The sequence below is a fragment of the Schistocerca americana genome, chromosome 8 (genome assembly GCF_021461395.2).
Source record: "Schistocerca americana isolate TAMUIC-IGC-003095 chromosome 8, iqSchAmer2.1, whole genome shotgun sequence".
NCBI classification, from domain to species: domain Eukaryota; kingdom Metazoa; phylum Arthropoda; class Insecta; order Orthoptera; family Acrididae; genus Schistocerca; species Schistocerca americana.
The window spans coordinates 121505815-121525469 of NC_060126.1; the positions used below are offsets into that span (position 1 = coordinate 121505815).

General features: G+C 44.9%; 1 protein-coding gene across 1 annotated transcript in view; it reads right to left on the bottom strand.

Moving 5' to 3' along the window:
• LOC124545614 (hatching enzyme 1.2-like) overlaps nt 1-19655 on the bottom strand; it is a 146953-nt gene that overhangs the window by 66715 nt on the left and 60583 nt on the right. Inside the window, exon 2 of the mRNA XM_047124562.1 lies at nt 5143-5404. Coding sequence (XP_046980518.1) covers nt 5143-5404 — 262 coding nt within the window. The remainder of the gene's footprint in view (nt 1-5142; nt 5405-19655) is intronic.

Consider the following 19655-nt stretch of genomic DNA (forward strand, 5'->3'; position numbering starts at 1 on the left):
TTCTGCCTCAAATTAAGGCCTATGTTAGATACTAATAGATTTCTCTTGGCCAGGAATGCTCTTCTTGCCAGCGCCATTCTGCTTTTGATGTCCTCCTTGATTCGTCCGTTATTGTTCATTTTGCTGCCTAGGTAGCAGAATTCCTTAACTTTATCTACTTCGTGATCACTAACCTTGAAGTTAGCTTCCTTGATGTTCTCATTTATGCTGCTTCTCATTACTTTTGTCTTTCTTCGAATCACTCTCAATCCATATTCTGTACTCATTAGTGTGTTCACACCGTTCAACAGATACCGTAGTTCTTCTTCACTTTCAATGCTGATAGCAATGTCGTCAGCGAATCTTATTATTGATATCCTTTCACCTTCAATTTTAATTCTACTTTTGAACCTTTCTTTTATTTCCGTCAATATTTCGTGGATGTATAGATTGAATAGTAGGAGTAAAGGCTGCATCTCTGTCTTACAGCCATCTGAATCGGAGCCCTTCTTGGTCTTCCATTCTTATTGTCCCCTCTTGGCTCATGTACTTATTGTATATTACCCGTCTTTAGCTACTGTTTACCCTTCTTTTTCTCGCACTTTCGAAGATTTTATACCATTTTACATTGTCGAATGCTTTTTACAAGTCGGCAGATCCTGTGAACTTGTCTTGATACTTCTAAAGTCTTGCTTGCCATATCATCCGCAACGTCAAAACTGCCTCTCTGGTGCCTTACCTTTCCTAAGGTCAAACTGAAGGTCATCTACCATAACCTCAATTTTCTTTTCCCTTCCTATGCACATTATTCTTTTCAGCACCTTGCATGCATGAGCTGTCAAGCTGATTGTGCGATAATTCTCGCACTAGTCGGCTCTTGCTATCTTCGGAGTTGTGTGGATGTTGCTTTTGGGAAGTCAGGTGGAATATCGCCAGACTCATACATTCTACACACCAACGTTAATAGTCGTTTCGTTGCCACTTCCCCCAATGATTTTAAAAACTCTGCTGGAATGATATTTACCACTTCTGCCTTCATCGATGTTAGATCTTCCAAAGCTCTTTTAAATTCCAACTTCAGTATTGGATCCCCTATCTTTTCTATACTGATTCGTCTCTTCTTCCATCATCAGATAAGTCTTCGGCCTCATAGATGCCTTCAGTGTACTCTTTCCAAGCATTCGCTCTGTGCTCTGCATTTAACAGTCGTATTCCCGTTGCTCTCTTAATGTTACCGCCCTTACTTTTAATTTCACCAAAGATTGTTTTGACTTGCCTATATGGTGAGTCAGTCCTTCCGACAAACATTTCTTTTTCGGTTTCTTCACATTTTTCATGCACTGCTTCGCCTTAGCTTCCCTGCACTTCCTATTTATTTCATTCCTGAGTGATTTGTATTTCTGTATTCCTGAATTCCCCTGATCATTTTTGACTTCCTTTCTTCATCGAGAAGTTTTTCTTCTGTTAGCCATACTTTCTTCGCAGTCGCCTTTTTTGTACCTATGTTTTCCTTTCCAACTTCTCCTGTTTTTAGAGATGTTCATTCCTCTTCAACAGAACTGCATACTGAGCTATTCCTTGTCGCAATATCTATAACATCAGAGAACATGACACGTATCTCTTCATTCCTTAGTATTTCCGTATCTCACTTCCTTGAGCATTGGTTCTTTCTGACTAGTCTCTTAAACTTCAGCCTGCTGTTCATCACCACTGAATTCTGATAAGTTAATATATCTTCTACTCGGTAAAACTTACAAGCTGTTATCTGATTTCGGAATCTCTGCCTGACCATGACGTAGACTTCCGCAAACTGAAATCTTCCCCTATCTTTTCCAAGTACACCTACTCCTCATTTGATTCCTGAACAGAGTATTCTCTATTGTAAGCTGAAATTTGCTGCAGAACTTAATTAGTGTTTCACTTCTCTCAATCCTACTACCAAGCCCATATTCTCCCGTGATTCTTTCTTCTACTCCTTTCCCTACAACAGCATTCCAATCCCCCATAACTGCTAGATTTTCATCTCTCTTTACGTACTGAATTTTCCGTTCAATGTCGTCACGTACTTCCTCCATGTCTTCACCTTCAGTTTGCGACATCAGCATGTATACCTGAGCTATCGTTGTCGGTGTTGGTTTGCTGTCGATTCTGATGAGAAAAACTCTGTCACTGAAATGTTCACAGTAACTCGCTCTCTGTCTTACCTTCCTATTCATGACGAATCCTACTCCATTTCAACATTTTCTGCTTTTATTGATATTACCCTTCACTCATCTGAGCAGAAATCCTTCTCAAGTTTCCATTTCACTTCGTTAACGCCCACTATATCTAGATTGAGCCATAGCATTTCCCTTGACAGATTTTCTACCTTCCCTACAATGTTCAAACTTCTGACATTGCAGGCCCCGACTCGTAGAATGTTATCCTTCCGTTGGGTATTCAATCTTTTTCTCATAGTCACCTCTCCCGGAGATCCTAATGGGGACTATTCCGTAATCTTTTGCCAATGGAGAGATCATCGACACTTTTCCAGTTACAGGCCACATGTCTTGTGAATACACATTATGTGTTAAATGCAATTGTTTCCATTGCCTTCTGCATCCTCATACCTTTGATCATTGCTGCTTCTTCCACCTTTAGGGGTGGTTACCAGCCCCAAGGGCAAGAGACTGCCCTGGGTCTCCGTCGGGTCCTTCACCCTCTTTGACAAGGCCGTTGGCTGGATGTGGGCTACCTCTATGTCGAGTATTTGGCAGCGATTGCTGATGATTTTTATTCAGAATTTAAGCGGTGGTATGGTTTGAAACCAGAACCGCGAACATTTTGTTTACTAACCAAGGATACTTTCCTTAGGCCATGTGAAAAAGTGTGTGGGTTCCCTAATTAAAAAAAAAAAAACAAATAGGTATACAAAAGAGAGAAATCTAAGCTGGAGGGTCAACACTGTCCTGAGGTAGTACTGTTCGTTACATTGGCGTGTCGAGTCAGCTCTGACATATGAAACATCTCATATGTTATTTATTATCTGACCCTAGAGTGATTTTCAGAGACCTTTGGAATTTAGATATATAAACTGACGAAGTCCGTTAACTATGATTCATTATTGTGTTGCAACGTGGTAACACTAGTCTTCTAATGTTAGCTTTTGAGTGGTTATCGTATTGGATACAATATGTCGAGATAACTGTGTATCTTCCAGTCCGACCTCCGGTTATAGCTTTGACAAATACACAGCCTAACAAGAGAAGTGAAGCACCCATGTAACACGATCGGACGTCAGCATAATTTCGTACCCGTACCCACAATTAGCGGTACGTAACTGATGAGTTGCAATTCTAGCCGGCCGATGTGACCGAGCGGTTCTAGGCGCTTCAGTCTGGAACAGTGCGACCGCTACGGTCGCAGGTTCGAATCCTGCCACGGGCATGGATGTGTGTGATGTTCTTAGGTTAGTTAGGTTTAAGTAGTTCTAAGTTCTAGGGGACTGATGATCTCAGGTGTTAAGTCCCGTAGTGCTCAGAGCCATTTGAACCATTTTGAGGCTGGGTGTTGTGTGCTGTCCTTAGGTTAGTTAGGTTTAAGTAGTTCTAAGTTCTAGGGGACTTATGACCACAGCAGTTGAATCCCATAGTGCTCAGAGCCATTTGAACCATTTGAACCATTTTGAAGTTGCAGTTCTCTGTGACAGGCAAAACGGCCACTAGAGCACACTAGCGTTGTTCATATTTAGTGTTGTTACCAAGCATGGTAGGGTATATAACGGGTGTGAATAGCGTCAGGTGTTGAGTGATCATTGTGAAGATGCCGCGCATTTCACAGTGTTGCCAGTCGGAGTTTGATAGGGGTCTCATTGTAGGTTTATATTTCGCGAACTGCTCGAATCGTGCCAATATCCAGGTTTGTCGCGCCTTCGTATGCGACGGTACCTAGTCGTGGTACTGCAGTCCCATCCAGTACCACATGAGAGCAGGCATACGCGTCATCGAGTTTCCGTCCGACCATGTCTGACCGCCACAAGGAAGGAATGTCATAATGCGTACCAACCACACTGTAATCCTGTCACGTCCGCGCCTGCCACCCAAGAACAAGTAATGGACTCTTTGCCGGTCTCCCAGCCGAAGACTGGCAGCAGCCGAACTAGGGAAATACCGTCTCATCTGTTAACACCATAAAAGAAAAAGCTGTGTATTTAGTAGTGCAGAGATTGGAAAGCATGCCTTGTTGACGAATGGCATCGCATTGTGCTCAGCGATGAATCGCGGTTCTGTACTACCTAGGGCGACCATCGTCGGCGAATATGGGGGCGACCTGACGTAAGATCCCATTCTTTTCGTGGTTTCTAGAGGCACAGCGATGTTATACCAGGCGTCATGGTGTCCTTTAGCCATCGTGTATGACTTAAGTTTACAGCTAGTTTTTTGATTTTATCCATACTGGATGAGAGGTCGTGGTTGTGAATGTCAATGTTAAAAAATATATCGGCTCAACCGCTTGTTTATAGTGTAAAACACTAAGATTGACGCGTTTCAGAAGTCAAGCTTCCATCATCAGAATAATAAAAAGTAAAAGAATCTATTAAAACTCGCTAAAATGGAACATGCACTAGGCACAATAAAATTGATAGTAAAATTAAAACATCGTGGCTACTTCCCTTGTTGCAGCCGTGTCTTCCAAGGGAAGTAGCCACGATGTTTTAATTTTATTATCAATTTTATTGTGCCTAGTGCATGTTCCGTTTTAGCGAGTTTTAACAGGTTCTTTTACTTTTTATTATTCTGATGACGGAAGCTTGACTTCCGAAACGCGTCAATCTTAGTGTTTTACACTATTAACAACTGGTTGAGCCGATATATTTTTTAACATTTACAGCTATTAGTGACTGAGACGCTACAAAAGTACGTCACGGACATCCTGCTTCATGTCCTACATCCCATGTGGCTGTGTCATGGTACTATATTTTTACCAGGACAATGATGTTCCAGACATGGCAAGTGTTCCTATGAATGTCTGCGAGATGCTGAGGTACTCCTGTGGATAGAAAGACGGCTAGATCTGTCCTCGATAGAACGTGTTTGAGACCAGTTCGGACGTCGAGTCTATCCCAGTGTTGCGTATCCTGGATATCAAGGACCAAATACTACGATGCACTCAGACGCCACTCACCTGTCTCGTTGCTGGGCGTGCCGAAGAACATGTGTCCCAGCTCCGTGAGGCTCTCGGTGAGGAAGCTGGCGATCTCTGAGGAGGCGCCACCCGCCGCCTCGCCAGAGGCCTCGCCCGATTCCTCTGCTCCCGGAGGGTCAGGCTCTCCAGCGTCCACTGGCTGCACCGCCTCCTCCTCGTCGGCCAGACCCGACAGCTCCAGCGGGACAGCACTGGCTGCCACCACCAGCAGCAGACAGACTGCGAAGCAGCGCCACAGCATCTGCAGGCCGATAAAAGCGGTGCCTTACTCCAGTCTGCATACAGGCACATCGTCGAGCGATCGTGTTGAGCAATTATCAATTACGAGAACTCTGACAATCAATGAAATCAATGTTCTCCACATATCATATTCTGACAGAGCAGTGCCAAGCAATGACACCAATTGGTCTATTGTGAGAGTTCGAGCAATTTACAACTAAATTAATTTCTAAATATCGAGTTGAAAGGTGGCCAACCCCCAACTCATTCTTCTAAGAAGCGACTGGACAATTTAACGTTCATAGCAAGTGAACATAACAGTTTCATTTGGAATTTACATGTGGGATATGCCAGTGATTACAATGGCAGCACACATTTTCTGTGTTCTTATGTTCTGGTTGGTTTTCCTGCAGGCTATAATAATGATGTGCAGAGACAGACATGAAGCCGTAAGGGGACAGCGACTGCCGGAGGGAGATTGCTGCCCACACCAAGGGTCGTCCCTTGGGACATAGGAGGCGGTGTCCTTTCAAGCCAGACAGTAAACTCAAGGCCAGGGATGCGAACGAATGTCGTTTTGTGGCCCCTGAGTCGCAGATGGCCATGCAGCCGCCAGGCAGTCGCTGGGCCACGCACCACCACTTAAGCGTCAGGAAGCCGTTTCTGAAAGTATTTGTATGGAGTGTAGCCATGTATGGAAGTGAAACATGGACAATAAATAGTTTGGAGAAGAAGAGAATAGAAGCTTTCGAAATGTGGTGCTACAGAAGAATGCTGAAGATAAGATGGGTAGATCACATAAGTAATGAGGAGGTATTGAATAGAATTGGGGAGAAGAGAAATTTGTTGCACAACTTGACTAGAAGAAGGGATCGGTTGATAGAACATGTTCTGAGGCATCAAGGGATTACCAATTTAGTATTGGAGGGCAGCGTGGAGGGTAAAACTCGTAGAGGGAGATGAATACGCTAAACAGATTCAGAAGGATGTAGGTTGCAGTAGGTACTGGGAGATGAAGAAGCTCGCACAGGATAGAGTAGCATGGAGAGCTGCATCAAACCAGTCTCAGGACTGAAGACCACAACAACAACAACTTGAGGGCCATACCATGCACCCACACGTCAACGAGATGAACTTTCCCAATGATGGAGGGATTTCAGACGGCAAGTCCCACCCTTTAGGTGGAGAGGGGTTGTAACACAGTTCATTGGGAAAATGTTTTTACAGAGCCGTTGGAGGGAGGATGGAAAGCATTACCAAAATACCAGGTGGTTATAATTAAACTTTCCCTAGTTAACACGATATAACACGGAAAATAATTACTATACGAGTACCAAACTTGGTAGCATTAATGTCCAGAGTATGGGGTGCATGGTTTCCATGTGTCATAGCGCCGCCATCCAGTTCCAACTATGGCCACCAGGTGCCGTGGTCAGTCGTCGTGATTCATAGTCTCTCCCACACGACCATTTACAGTGCACTTGTTGACATGTCAACATGAGCTTGGAAAAAAGGAGCAGGTGAAGCTCTATTATCAAAACAACAGTAATGCTGCAGCTGCACTTCGAGAATATTACAGCTGAAAGGATTACGGAAGGGTCCTCTTTCGCCATTTGCTGTGCGGAGCATGATGAAGAAGTTCGAATCAACTGGAGAACTGGGCGTCGCTCCGCGAAGAGGCCAACGACCGGTTGCACCACAGGAAATCGCTGTTGCTATGGCAGATAACGCTGCACACAATTTCCGATCGTCAGGCATTGTCCGTGTTGTGTCTGGTCCGTTGAACATCCCGTGCTCCACGGGACACACAACGACGTGTTGACTTCGCTCTTCACGTTCTCGCAAGGATTGAAGCTGGCCCTGAACTAACTTATGGACAAACGAAGCTCATTTTTCTCTGACGGGGAAGGTGAACACGCAGAACTGGCGAGTATGGGGATCTTCACCTCCAGTCACGGTGCATGAAGTTCCTCTGTACGGTGTACGTGTCACCTTATGGTGTGGTTTCACGGATACGTTCTTAACTGGCTCATTCTGCTTTGAACAGGTTAGCACTCGAGGACCAAAGGCCAGCGTTACTGCGATATGTTTCGCCAGCATGTCGTATCCGCCCTACAGGAGAGAGACGCATTGAACTCAACAGTTTTCGTGCAAGATGGTGCCCCACCGCACATCGCTTGTGAAGTTGACACGCTTCTCCTAAAGACATTTTGAAACGATCGAATTATCGGTCGATCGTTTCTAAATGATTGGCCGGGACAATCACCTAATCTCACTCGCTGTGATTTCTGGTTGTGGGGCTACTTGAACGTTTACCAGGGTAACATTCACACATGTGCTGATCCGAAGCGCAGCATATGAAGAGAGGTAGCCTACGGACATGTTTCGTTCTTCTACGCAGAATGAAACCCAGCGCTCAGACTCTTCTGGACACTAATGGGTGCCATGCTGAGCCCCTTTTCAAGCAGTAAAGGTACCGATATGTAATGGTATGATGTACCGTAGCAGCACGTTAACAGTCTTTCAGATGAATCGATTCTGCATTGTTTCTCTTTCCAGTGTCCTTGACATTAATGCTACCTAGTTTGGTACCCGTGCGGTAATTAGTTTCCGTGTTATAACGTGTTAAATTGGGAAAGTTTAATTATAACTACCCTGTATACTAAGGGGCAAGGTTGGCAGTAAATTTAGTGACCAATCGAAAGCTGCCAAGCTGGAGTGGAATTGCCTTTTTTTGGGCACTCAGCTGGGGGTGATGGAAAAGGGCACTCAAACTATGGGGACAGAGAAACACAGGAGACTGAACTAGTGAGAAAGGATGACGGACTAAACCTAGGGAGACACTTCGGATTCTGTAGACGAGACCTAAATCCAGACTCTGAGGAGAGACGGAGGGCCCCTTCCTGTGACGCTATTACAGGGCGACGGTGGTCACCTCTGACTACTGTAAGAATACATTACAGCAACAGCATTACAGGGCGGGAACAGCGCGTTAACTTTTTAACTTTATGGAAGTAACGAATCTTCGATAGGTCGCTCTGCCCCAATAATGTGCTTGCCTTCACTTGCTGTCACCCTCTCGCCTTGCAATCACCTTGTTATTCAACCTCGCGGTAGGATAACGATGACAAGAAATTGGCGTAACCAGATTACTACCCTTATCAACCTCCGAACTTTTCCAACAGTTAGCTACAGTCGTTATTTCACCATCTATGCACTACTTGATTCAGAGCTGTTTATGATGAATGTTTGATTCTTTCAGTATTTAACAAGCCAATTTGGAGTAAATCATAAATGTATTTTAACCCTTGATTTTCCTTTTGTAGTTAATGAAACCCAAACTCATAGGCAGAATTATTAGAAAATTAGTTGAGACCCACTCAGGACATAGTGTTTAGGTCCCCACGATTTATTGTGTTCTATAAATTCCGTTGCATAGCCCGATTAATTAGCACTGGTCCCTGGGCAGCAGTCTTGTGCCATGTCTGTGTCAGTCAGACTGTGAAAGCAAAACCAGACACGCTCGTGGGTTCTCACATTTTTGCCATCTTGCTTCTAGCGGCACGATAAAACTATTCTCCCAGTCAACTGCCTCACTGCCTCTCTCACTCTAAAAAGTGGGGCACAGGACCTATATCACAGGCCGGCTACGAATGCAGGATGGTGTCTTCCTGGCAATTTTTTTTTTACCATCGTGCAGAAACAAAAAGGAATAAAAGTTCTACTCTTTTTACCACAGCTCGACGGGCTACCAGTATTGCGATAATAAGACAAACTCAGCGGTGTTTCTGACTGTGCTTCTCTAAAATCGCTCATACTGCCGGGAAATTTCTTCTGGCTACCTGTCAGTGCAAATAGAGCCCAGAAATTAGACTGAAGGGAATCAGGGAGGATTGTGTTTTAACATCGCGGTGGTATCTCCGTGTATTATTACCGGATGTATCCACAAACTGCGAGTATATATTGACATCTGTTGTGAATTTTACTAATTTTGTGCGCAACTAGGACTCTAATCCAGATTTCCCACTTACCGAAAGCAGTCGCCTTAGCCATTTTGGCTACCTTAGTATACCTCCCGGACCGACCCAGACTACTGTATGTCATTTTGTCCATATCCCTATATCCCTTGTATTTGCACTTTGTGATTCCTACACAGAGAGAGACAAATTTCATTTATTGTCACCGTATTACCCTCTCGTGGCATATATACCAATGATTTACACAATCTCTGTGTTTATAGAGTGTCTGTATACTACATTAAATAGCCGGCCGAAGTGTCCGTGCGGTTAAAGGCGCTGCAGTCTGGAACCGCAAGACCGCTACGGTCGCAGGTTCGAATCCTGCCTCGGGCATGGATGTTTGTGATGTCCTTAGGTTAGTTAGGTTTACCTAGTTCTAAGTTCTAGGGGACTAATGACCTCAGCAGTTGAGTCCCATAGTGATCAGAGCCATTTTACTACATTAAACATATACTTATATCTCCTTCAGTCATACTTGCAAGCATGTCTGAAGGATACCATAGTGTAAAATACAGACACTGTAAAAACAGACTTTTTGTAACTCATTGGTCCGTGTTTTGCCCCCAGCGTTGGTGGTCCGTGGCCTAGCGCCTGCCTCGCGTCCATTACTCAAGGGCACAAAGCACTGTTCTTTCGTTCTTCCCTGGCCTTTAGTTCGCTATCCAGCTCGAAAGGACACTCCCTTCTACGTCTCAAGGGGAACGCCAGGTGCAGCCAGCAATCTCCCTACAGCACTCGCTCTCCCCTTTCGGCTTCTTGCCTCTGTCTAGACATCGTTGTTACACTGGGGCGACAAAGGTAACGGATACCTCCTAACGTCGTGTCGGACTACCTTTTGCCCAGCGTAGTGCAGCAAAGCGACGTGGCATGGTCTCAGCAAGTAGGTGAAAACCACTGCAGAAATATTGAGCCATGCTGTCTCTATCGCTGTCTGTAATTGCGAAAGTGGTGCAACTGCAGGATTTTGTGCTCGAACTGAGCTCTCGATTACGTCCCATAAATGTTCTATGGGATTTATGTCGGGCGATTTGTGTGATCAAATCATCGAATTATCCACAATGTTCTTCAAACCAACCCAGAACAATTTCGGCCCAAGGACGTGGTGCATTGTTTCCATAAAAATTCCATCGTTGTTTGGGAACATGAAGTCCATGAGTTGCTGAAAATTCTCTTAGAAGTAGCCGAACATAATCAACCTAGGTGATGATCGGATCATTTGGAACAGATGTCCAAGTTCATTCCATGTAAGCACAACCCACAACCCTATGGAGCCACCACCAGCTTGCACAGTCCCTTGTCGACAACTTGCGTCCATGGCTTCGTAGGATCAGCGCCACACTCGAACCCTACGATCAGCTCTCACCACCTGAAACCAGGCCATCGTTTTCCAGTCCAACCGATATATTCACGAGCCCAGAAGAGGCGCTGCGGGCGATGTTAGTAAAGGCACTCGTGTCTGTGGTCTGCTGCCATAGCCCATTAACACCAAATTTCGCATCACTGCCCAAACGGATTTATTCGTCGTACATCCCACGTTGATTCTTGCGGTTATTTCAAGCAGTGTTTTTGGTCTGTCACGAATGACAACCCCAAGCACATGCCGCTGCTCTTCTTTCTATAAATGGAGGCGGTCGACCACTGTGTTGTCCGTGGTGAGAGATAATGCCTGAAATTTGATAGTCTCGGCACACTCTTGACACTACGGATCTCGGAATATTGAATTCCCTAACGATTTCAGAAATGGAATGTCCCATGCGTCTAGCTCCAACTACCATTTCTCGTTCAAAGTATCTTGATTCCCGTCTTGCAGCCATAATCGCGTCCGAAACCTTTTCACATGAATCACCAGAGTACAAACGACAACTCCGCAAATACACTGCCCTTTTATATCTCGTGTAAGTGGCACTACCATCATCTGAGTATGTGTTATCGCTATCACGTGACTTCTGTAACCGCAGTGTATAACATGAGGGAAATAAAATCGCCGGCCGATGTGGCCGAGCGGTTCTAGACGCTTGTCTGGAACTGCGCGACCGCTATGGTCGCAGGTTCGAATCCTGCCTCGGGCATGGATGTGTGTGTAGTACTTAGGTTAGTTAGGTTTAAGTAGTTCTAGGGGACTGATGACCTCAGATGTTAAATCCCATAGTGCTCAGAGCCATTTGAACCATTTGGAAATCCAATCAGAATATGAAAGTAGATTGACTTAGTACTGCTATTGCGGTCATTGTCAAATCCTTCGCTTAAATTCGAACTGCAGTTGTCCACTTCATTTGTTATGAACATGCAAATTCATCCGATCACCTCTTACACGGATCATATGTGAGTAATCAGAATGGTTAGCCGCCTCTAAGAGAAAATAGTAAACGCCTCAAGAGCTGATGTTCATGTTCTCTGCGACATACTCCATCGTTTTCCAGTCCAACCGATATATTCACGAGCCCAGAAAAGGCGCTGCAGGCGATGTTAGTAAAGGCACTCGCGTCTGTGGTCTGCTGCCATAGCCCATCAACACCAAATTTCGCATCACTGCCCAAACGGATTTATTCGTCGTACATCCCACGTTGATTCCTGCGGTTATTTCAAGTTAGTGGCATATAGCATTGTGTGCCATGAATTATGTCCAGGCAAACATTTTCGATGTTGTTAGGAAAGTTCTCGCCACAACATTAATCGTTGTCTTGCGACACGTAATAGACAGAGTTACATGAATGTCAAAATGGCAGTGATGTGCTATCTCATTGACCAAAACTAAAGTAATAGGGTCAGTAGAGTAAGAGAAGAATGGATTGTAGAATATATCATCAACATTTGTTCTATTTTAGTACTGATTGGAGCAAACGGCATATTAATCCGATATTCGGCTAGGTAGATACCCAAATTTTATTTGAGTGTGGGCAACGGAATTTTCTGGGGTGTGCGACACCTGCTTCTGTCCGTTGTAGCGCTGAGGGACGTCGAGCGCCCAGAAAAAATGCAAGTCACCCTTGACGGGGCCCCCGGGGCCAAGCACTAGCAGGGTCTGGAGTCTTGGCGTACAGATACTATCGGAAAAATCTAAATGTAACACGCCGTTTGTGTGGCTAGATACCCTTCGGCAACAGGCGGTTGGACTAATCTCAAGTCCTGAAGGATAGAAGAAGCAAAATCAGTCCATTCACAAAAACATGCGACTGCTACGGTCGCATGTTCGAATCCTGCCTGGGACACGGATGTGTGTGATGTCCTTAGGTTAGTTAGGTTTAAGTAGTTCTAAGTTCTATGGGACTGATGACCTCAAACGTTAAGTCCCATAGTGCTCAGAGCCATTTGAACCACTTATATTTATAAATGTTTGTTGTTAATCAGAATTAGCGGCTACCATAGACACTTCGAGAGCTCTGTTGCAGGGCAACCGTATCTTTGCATTTGACTTGTGATTGATGCACACCAAACTAATCGGAGGACGTAGGTGTGTTTTTACCACGTTTCCTGCCATTTATTTGATGATGTACGACCCTCTTCCTGAATTGTGTTTGGTCAATGCAAACAGCAGCTGGGCCTAACCAGTTGGGTGCAATGTAAGAAGGACTGCAGACCAGGTGAGGGCAGACCCGTTTTAATCGGTAAAGGACGCGCTGACAGACCACGAGCACACAGACAAGGAGATAGGTCTCTGTTATTACTCCGCTTATGGCTGAAGACCGCTCGTGCTAACATACTTAGCAGACTTTTGGGACTATTCCTCCTATCTTGTCTAAATCGATGAACAAAATTTTCATGGGGACGGAGGTACCATGTATCAAATGGGCCGTGGCGTCCGCTTACTGTAGTAGGAAGATGGTTCTGGATTGTACGGCTGCTCACTCGCCGCTGTTGCCCAATACTGAATTGGCGAGCAGTTTGTTGTTCTGTGGCTTCCCAAAGTCGGCGTACTTGTACGTACACTAGTCATAGTGAAACTTGAGAGCCGCGCGGAGTCGCCGAGTCACGGCCCACACGGCTCACGCCGTCGGAGGTTCGAGTACTCCCTCGGGCATGGGTATGTGTGTGTGTGTTGTCCTTAGAGTAAGTTAGATTAAGTAGAGTGTAAGCCTAGGCACCGATGACCTCAGCAGTTTGGTCCCATAGGAAAATTTTTGCACTCGACCGCCACGCAGAAGGCCAGTAAATAAATGTAAATGTCCTGTGACTAGGGCCTCCCGTTGGGTAGACCGTTCGCCGGGTGCATGTCTTTCGATTTGACGCCACTTCGGCAACTTGCGGGTTGATGGGGACGAAATGATGATGATTAGGACAACACAACACCCAGTCCCTGAGCAGAGAAGATCGGGAATCGAATCCGGGCCCTTAGGATTGACGTTCTGCTGCGCTGTAACAATTTGTAAGGACGTAGAATGGAACGATCATATATGCTCAGTAGTATGTAAATCAGATAGTGAGCTGCGGTTCACTGGTAGAATAAGGAAACTGAATTAGTTTACGATGGGGACTGCATGCAAAATCTTCGTGCACCCATCCCATAGTATAGCTCAAGTGTGTGGGATCCGTACCAGACAGGACCGGGACGGACGGAAGGCCAGTAAGATTACATAGTTTTAGCTAGTAGCTTATTATCAAAAAATTGTACACCCCTCAAAGAGTAGAGCAGTTGATCGTATTATCTGTCTGGCAGTCGCAATACAATGTCCATTCTGTTGCAGAGTGCAAGCTTAGAAAACTCGCACACCGGATGAAGTAGCAACGTTTGCAAAAACAGACATATTGTCTTATGGGATAACAGCAATCAGTAATTTTATAACGTTACTTAAAATCCGTCTTGATTGCAAATTTTTTATTCATATGACCGGTTTCGGTTCATTCAGAACCATCTTCAGATCTGATATTTCAGTTACAGGTGTAACCCGTCCAAATCCAGCAACTTTCACATGCTACGTCACAGATGTTCAGGATAATACAAAACGAGCTGCCCTTCTTTGAACTTTTTCGATGTCCTCAGTCAATCGTAACTGATGCGGATCCCACGCCGTGTAGCAATACTCCAGAAGAGACGAACTAGTGCAGTGTAAGGAGTATCTTTAGTAGACATGTTGCATTCTCTTAAGTGTTGTGCCAATAAATCGCAGTCTTTGGTTCGCTTTTCCCACATTATACACGTGATCGTTCAAATTTGAGTTATTCACAACTGTAATCCCTAAGTATTGAGTTGAATTCATATTAGCCTTTACATTTGTATGATTTATCGTGTAATCGAAATTTAAAGGATTCCTTTTAGTGCTCATGTGGATGTCCTCAAACTCTTCATTATGTAAAGTCAACTTCGACTTTTCGCACCATGCAGACATCTTGTACAAATCATTTTGTAAAACTCGTTTTGATCATCTTGTGGCTTTACAGAACGGTAAGTGAGAGCATCTTCTGCAAAAAATCTCAGTTCATGTTGCCTTATAAATCGTTTATATAGATCACGAACAGCAGAGGGCCTATAGCACTTCCTTGGGAAACGCCGTACATTATATCTGTTTTATTCGATGATTTTCCGTCAGTTGTTGTGAACTGTGACCTTTATGACAGGAAATCACGAATCCAGTCACACAACCGACACGATACTCCGAAGGCACGCAATTTGATTAAAAGTCGCTTGTGAGGAGCGGTTTCCTGGTGGAAATCAGAAAATGCCATAATTTAATTTAAACAAAAGTAATTTGCTAGTTCAGCAACTGTGTACACAGCTATTATTGTAAAAACCTTTTACGTACTACTGTCGGATCAAACGAGCAAATTACTTTTCAGAATGAGATTTTCACTCTGCAGCGGAGTGTGCGCTGATATGAAACTTCCTGGCAGATTAAAACTGTGTGCCCGACCGAGACTCGAACTCGGGACCTTTGCCTTTCGCGGGCAAGTGCTCTACCATCTGAGCTACCGAAGCACGACTCACGCCCGGCACTCACAGCATACTGGCAGAAGTAAAGCTGTGAGTGCCGGGCGTGAGTCGTGCTTCGGTAGCTCAGATGGTAGAGCACTTGCCCGCGAAAGGCAAAGGTCCCGAGTTCGAGTCTCGGTCGGGCACACAGTTTTAATCTGCCAGGAAGTTTCAAATTACTTTTATTTATGGTTCTTCAGTTTCTCCTGGCGTATTTGTTGCTCGAACAGTTCACAGGTATACTGCCGGTTCATAGTGTCCAAGGGGCACAATATTTCGGCGATCAGACATGTCGCCATCGTCAGGTGCGCTGACGAACTGAGCTCCTGAGGGCGGGCGGCCGATTTAGATCCCCTCCCCCCGCGGGCCGCTCCACTCGCCGTCAGCGCCCGCGCGCCGGCGGTCGCGAAGACGTGGGCGCCGGAATCCGTCGTAGCGTCGATGTGCTTGCTACGTCCGCCCTGTTCGCCAGTTCGTACTTCTTGCTGACAGTCTTCTTAATAACATTCAATGCCGGGTCCCAAGCCTTGCTGAGATTATAGCCGCAATCTCGGTTGATAAGATCTTCCCTGGTGCGAATTTCGATAGCCTCCCTTATAAGCCGGCCGCGGTGGTCTAGCGGTTCTAGGCGCGCAGTCCGGAACCGCGCGACTGCTACGGTCGCAGGTTCGAATCCTGCCTCGGGCATGGATGTGTGTGATGTCCTTAGGTTAGTTAGGTTTAAGTAGTTCTAAGTTCTAGGGGACTGATGACCACAGTAGTTAAGTCCCATAGTGCTCAGAGCCAGCCACTCCCTTATAACGCCGTCCCAATATTTAGAGGTCTGAGCCAGGATCTCGGTACGCACATAATCCATCTCGTTTCTCGGACAAACAGTGCTCTGCTACCGCCGACTTATTTGGATATTTCAGTCGAGTGTGCCTTTCATGTTCTCGGCAACGATCTTCGATGGTGCGTACTGTTGTCTGATATAAGTCTTCCCACACTCACAGGGAATTTGGTATAGGCCGGCCTTCCTCAAACCGAGGTCATCTTTCACACTTCCCACTAATGCCCGTGTTTTACTGGGCGGGCAAAAGACGGTTTGCTCCACCCGCGAAAGGCAAAGGTCCCGAGTTCGAGTCTCGGTCCGGCACACGGTTTTAATCTGCCAGGAAGTTTCATATCAGCGCACGCTCCGCTGCAGAGTGAAAATATCATTCTAGAAACATCCCCCAGGCTGTGGCTAAGCCATGTCTCCGCTATATCCTTTCTTTCAGGAGTGCTAGTTCTGCAAGGTTCGCAGGAGAGCTTCTGTTAAGTTTGGAAGGTAGGAGACGAGGTACTGGCAGAAGTAAAGCTACGAGGATGGGGCGTGAGTCGTGCTTGGGTAGTTCTGTTGGTAGAGCTCTTGCCCGCGAAAGGCAAAGGTCCCGAGTTCGAGTCTCGGTCCGGCACACGGTTTTAATCTGCCACGAAGTTTCATATCAGCGCACACTCCACTGCAGAGTGAAAATCTCATTCTGGAAACATCCCCTGTCCTGTCTGGTACGGATTCCACACACTTGAGCAATACTATGGGATGGGTGCACGAGTATTTTGCGTGCAGTCCCCGTCGTAAACTGATTCAGTTTCCTTATTCTACCAGTGAACTGCAGCTCACCATCTGATTTAAATACTACTGAGCATATATGATCGTTCCATTTTACGTCCTTACAAATTGTTACACACAGGTATTTGTATGAGTTGACCGATTCTTACTGCAAACTTTGTGAAGTGCACAATTTTGCATTTTTGGGCGTTTAAAGCAAGTTGCCAATTTTTGTATCAATTTGAACTCTTGTCGAGATCCTTTTAGACCGTAATTCGTTACAGGTAACTGGATCATCTGCGAAAAGTCTGAGTTTACTGTTGACTGCAAGGTCATTAACATTCAACATGAACAGCAAGCGTCAGAACACACTTTCCTGGGGCACTCTTGAAGTTACTTCCATATCTGACGATGACTCTCCATCCAAGATAACTTACTGTGTCCTCCCCAGAAAAAGAAATTTCACTGCAGTCATAAATTCTGCTTGATAGCCCATATGATCCCATATGATCGTACTTTTGATAATAAATATAGATGTGGTACTGAGTCAAATTCCTTTCAGACACTGTGAAATACTGTATCTCCCTGACAATTTCTATCCGTAACTCTCAGTATATCACCTGAGAAAAGTGTGAGGTAGGTTCCACATGAGCGATGTTTTCGGAATCCTTGCTGGTTGACATGGAGGGCGTCATTCTTTGTATGTGTGTGTGTGTGGGGGGGGGGGGGGGGGGGGGGTGTAAGGAGCTGTGGTTTACTGTGCAGATGCTTGTCAAAGGCTACGTGATATCAAGGCGGACATGGACCTACAATCTGATAGAAGTATTTGATGTATAAATAAAGCCTCCTACAAGACGGAAGAGAGATAAATCATTTATAGATGATTTTCAAACATGAATATTTGCGTTAATTAACAGTGATACAAGTTTGGCGAAGAACTCAGTGTAATATACTAGCACAAGAGGAAAAAACCGGAAAAGCGCCAGTGGGACTCGACCTCAGAGGACTCAGTACAAAACATAATTATATATATAGACAGATCAGCTATGGGTTTTCATGAGTGAATTTGCTAATATCAAAACATGTTACATAAACAGCCTTATCTTTTTGCTTTGATTGCATCCACTTAGAAGCTTAAATTTTTTACACCGCCAAGGAACTCAGTATTTGATATAAATTTCAACATGATACCTCTGCCCGTTCTTGAGAAAAAGGGTTCTTAACTGACGGACAGACAGACGGTTCCGCTTATGTCGATTTAGATAAGGAATCCTAAAAAATAAATGAGTATTTGAGAAAATTCAGTGTGATGGAGAAAGAAGTGTCTAAATCAGTAACTCCAGGCCCTCTGCGTAAAAAGTATTCATATGCAGCTTTACAGAAGAACACAGGTAAATGAGAAATTTAGTCCGTACCTCCACGTTGTTCAGCTGGAAGTCGTTGCTAGAACTAAGCGCTCGAGTATCAACGCTCGAGGTATATATACTCTGGCGTCCACCCGGTGGGCAGCTTGCAATGTTCTGCTGCCGCTAAAAGAGGTCAACCGCGATAAGTATTTAAGTATTACTCCTGGAAATGGTAAGTGGAGACAATGAGGTGCCAGAACAAGCCACTTGCCTAGCTTCCCAAACCTACGGCGCGCCCTGGCGATAATCAATCACTACTCGGAAGCAGCCCTGTCATAAGTCAGAGGAGGTATCGCGCCGCCGCCGCGGGACCCACTGTTTACAACGAAACACGAGTGTCCTGGCTGTGCACTAACCCAGCCTGCTTATCACCGGAACTCTTATCATTTATGACATTTCAATCGCACACTAAACGACCAGCATTTCTTTGTATTTTAGGCTAGTAACATTTTGTGTTTCACGGGGTCCTTCCGGGTAGGGCTGAAAGCGGTAGTTAATTATAGTGATCCAGGACGTGAAAGGAAACAGAGAAAATAACTGTTTCTGCGAATGATTTTTGGTAACGTACAAATCAGCAACCTCACGCTATACAGTCCTCAGCAACTACCGCTTTTCTTACGGGGCTATATAATAACCTGATAGGGCAAAGAGGTCTCAACGCCAGGTCTTTTTCCATTATTCCTGTTTAAACCCCACCACATATACTGCGTTCCTTGCTACGCTTTAGAACCAAATTTAGTTAATGAAAATTATCCGGATTACCAGTAGCCAGTTTTTTGACGTTCAGCTTCGAAGAACCCGAGTGTCTTAGCGCTATGAGGCTAATTTGATTGTCGAGAATAGTGGGATACAATGTCCATTTCCACTTTACTCCTTCTAGTTCAGATATTCCACCATAAGCAGTGCAACTGTCGATGAAGTCTTCTATTGCGTTTAATGTCTCGTCGATATTACTATAAATGGAATATTTTTTACTCGATTGGAAGAAGGTGTAGAGGGAACTGACCATGGTGATGTTAAAACACTCATCATAACTTTAAGGAAAAAATGGGAAGCCTAATTTTTGGTATCCGGATTGTAATTTGAGCCCCCACCTTTCTATGTACATGTCCAGAATCTTAGCCACTGTTGAACCTCACTCTGCACGGCTTCAGTAAGTCTCAAAACGCAACTTCATCTTTCCCATGTACTTTGTGCTTAATTAATTCCTTGTATAAGATCCGAAAAATCCGAACAAACCATAGTAAAACACAGTTGCTAAATGTGGTTCTCCGAAATTCCTTCACCAAAGAAGACGATGTAAATATTTTAGAATTCGAATCAAGAACTACTGCCAATATGAGTTAGACATGCTATCGTCAGGGGATGTCAAA